Below are 955 nucleotides of genomic sequence, written 5' to 3'. Positions count from 1 at the left end.
CCCCCCCCCCCCCGCCTGCATCTCCCCGGCAGGGGCCGCCGTGTGAGGCCTGGCGACTGGAAGCCTGCCGGGGCCCAACTCCAGAGCAGCCCCTGCTCCCCAAACACCAGGGAGGCCCCCACAGACCTGGTCAGCCACGCGGATGGTCAGCGGGGCCTCCAGGATCCTGCTCTCCCTGTCGAAGTACTTGCCCGCGTCCTCCGGGAGCGTGTGTCTGCAAGAGACGGCGCCGCTCGCATGTGCTTCTCTCGGTTATATTTTGGGAAACGACAGTGAAACTGACCCGAGTGGTGCACACACGTGTGTACGTGTGTGTGCGCGCGCGAGTGTGTGTGAGTGTGTGCGTGTGTGTGTGTGTGTGTGTGTGTAATTGATGTCAGATAGGAAGGAAGAGGGAAAGAGAGAGAAACATCAGTGATGAGAGAGAATCATCAATTGGCTGCCGCCTGCACGCCCCGAAACCTGGGCCTGTGTCCCGACTGGGAATCGAACCCAGGACCCTTCAGTCCGCAGGCTGATTTATTTTTTTTATTTAAATATTTCTATATATATGTATTTTTAATCTGGTGGTGCTTTTAAATCCTGCAATTAGCCCTGGCCGGGTAGCTCAGTTGGTTAGAGCATCATCCCCATACGCCAGGGTGTAGGTTTGGGCCCGGTCGGGGCATAGACCAGCAGCAACCAATGAACGCATCAGTACGGCAACAACAAACCGCTCCGCCCTGCCCTCTCCAGAACAAAGTGAGTACGGGAGGCGGGAGCTACGGGAGGCTGGAAATACAGGGCGCGTCCGCGGCAGGAACTTGAGCTGCACCGAGTAGGTCGACAGGGCCTGGATGTAGCCCGTCTCTGGCAGGAGCTCCATGTGGCCCTTGAGCTCCTTGCACACCTCGAACTTCAGACGCAGGGCCGCCTTCGACCTGCAGCAGGAGGGGCCGGGCCGTGTGGCTCAGTG

The 955-nt window shown here is 59.1% G+C and overlaps 1 protein-coding gene across 1 annotated transcript in view; it reads right to left on the bottom strand.

Annotated features, from left to right (window-relative positions):
* The window catches only part of CFAP74 (cilia and flagella associated protein 74), a 38,931-nt gene that overhangs the window by 9,842 nt on the left and 28,134 nt on the right, over positions 1-955 (bottom strand). Inside the window, 2 exon segments of the mRNA XM_014543767.1 lie at positions 127-214; positions 792-920. Coding sequence (XP_014399253.1) covers positions 127-214; positions 792-920 — 217 coding nt within the window.

Source organism: Myotis brandtii, unplaced genomic scaffold, assembly GCF_000412655.1.
Source record: "Myotis brandtii unplaced genomic scaffold, ASM41265v1 scaffold334, whole genome shotgun sequence".
Lineage (NCBI taxonomy): Eukaryota > Metazoa > Chordata > Mammalia > Chiroptera > Vespertilionidae > Myotis > Myotis brandtii.
This window is presented reverse-complemented; position numbering and strand designations above follow the sequence as displayed.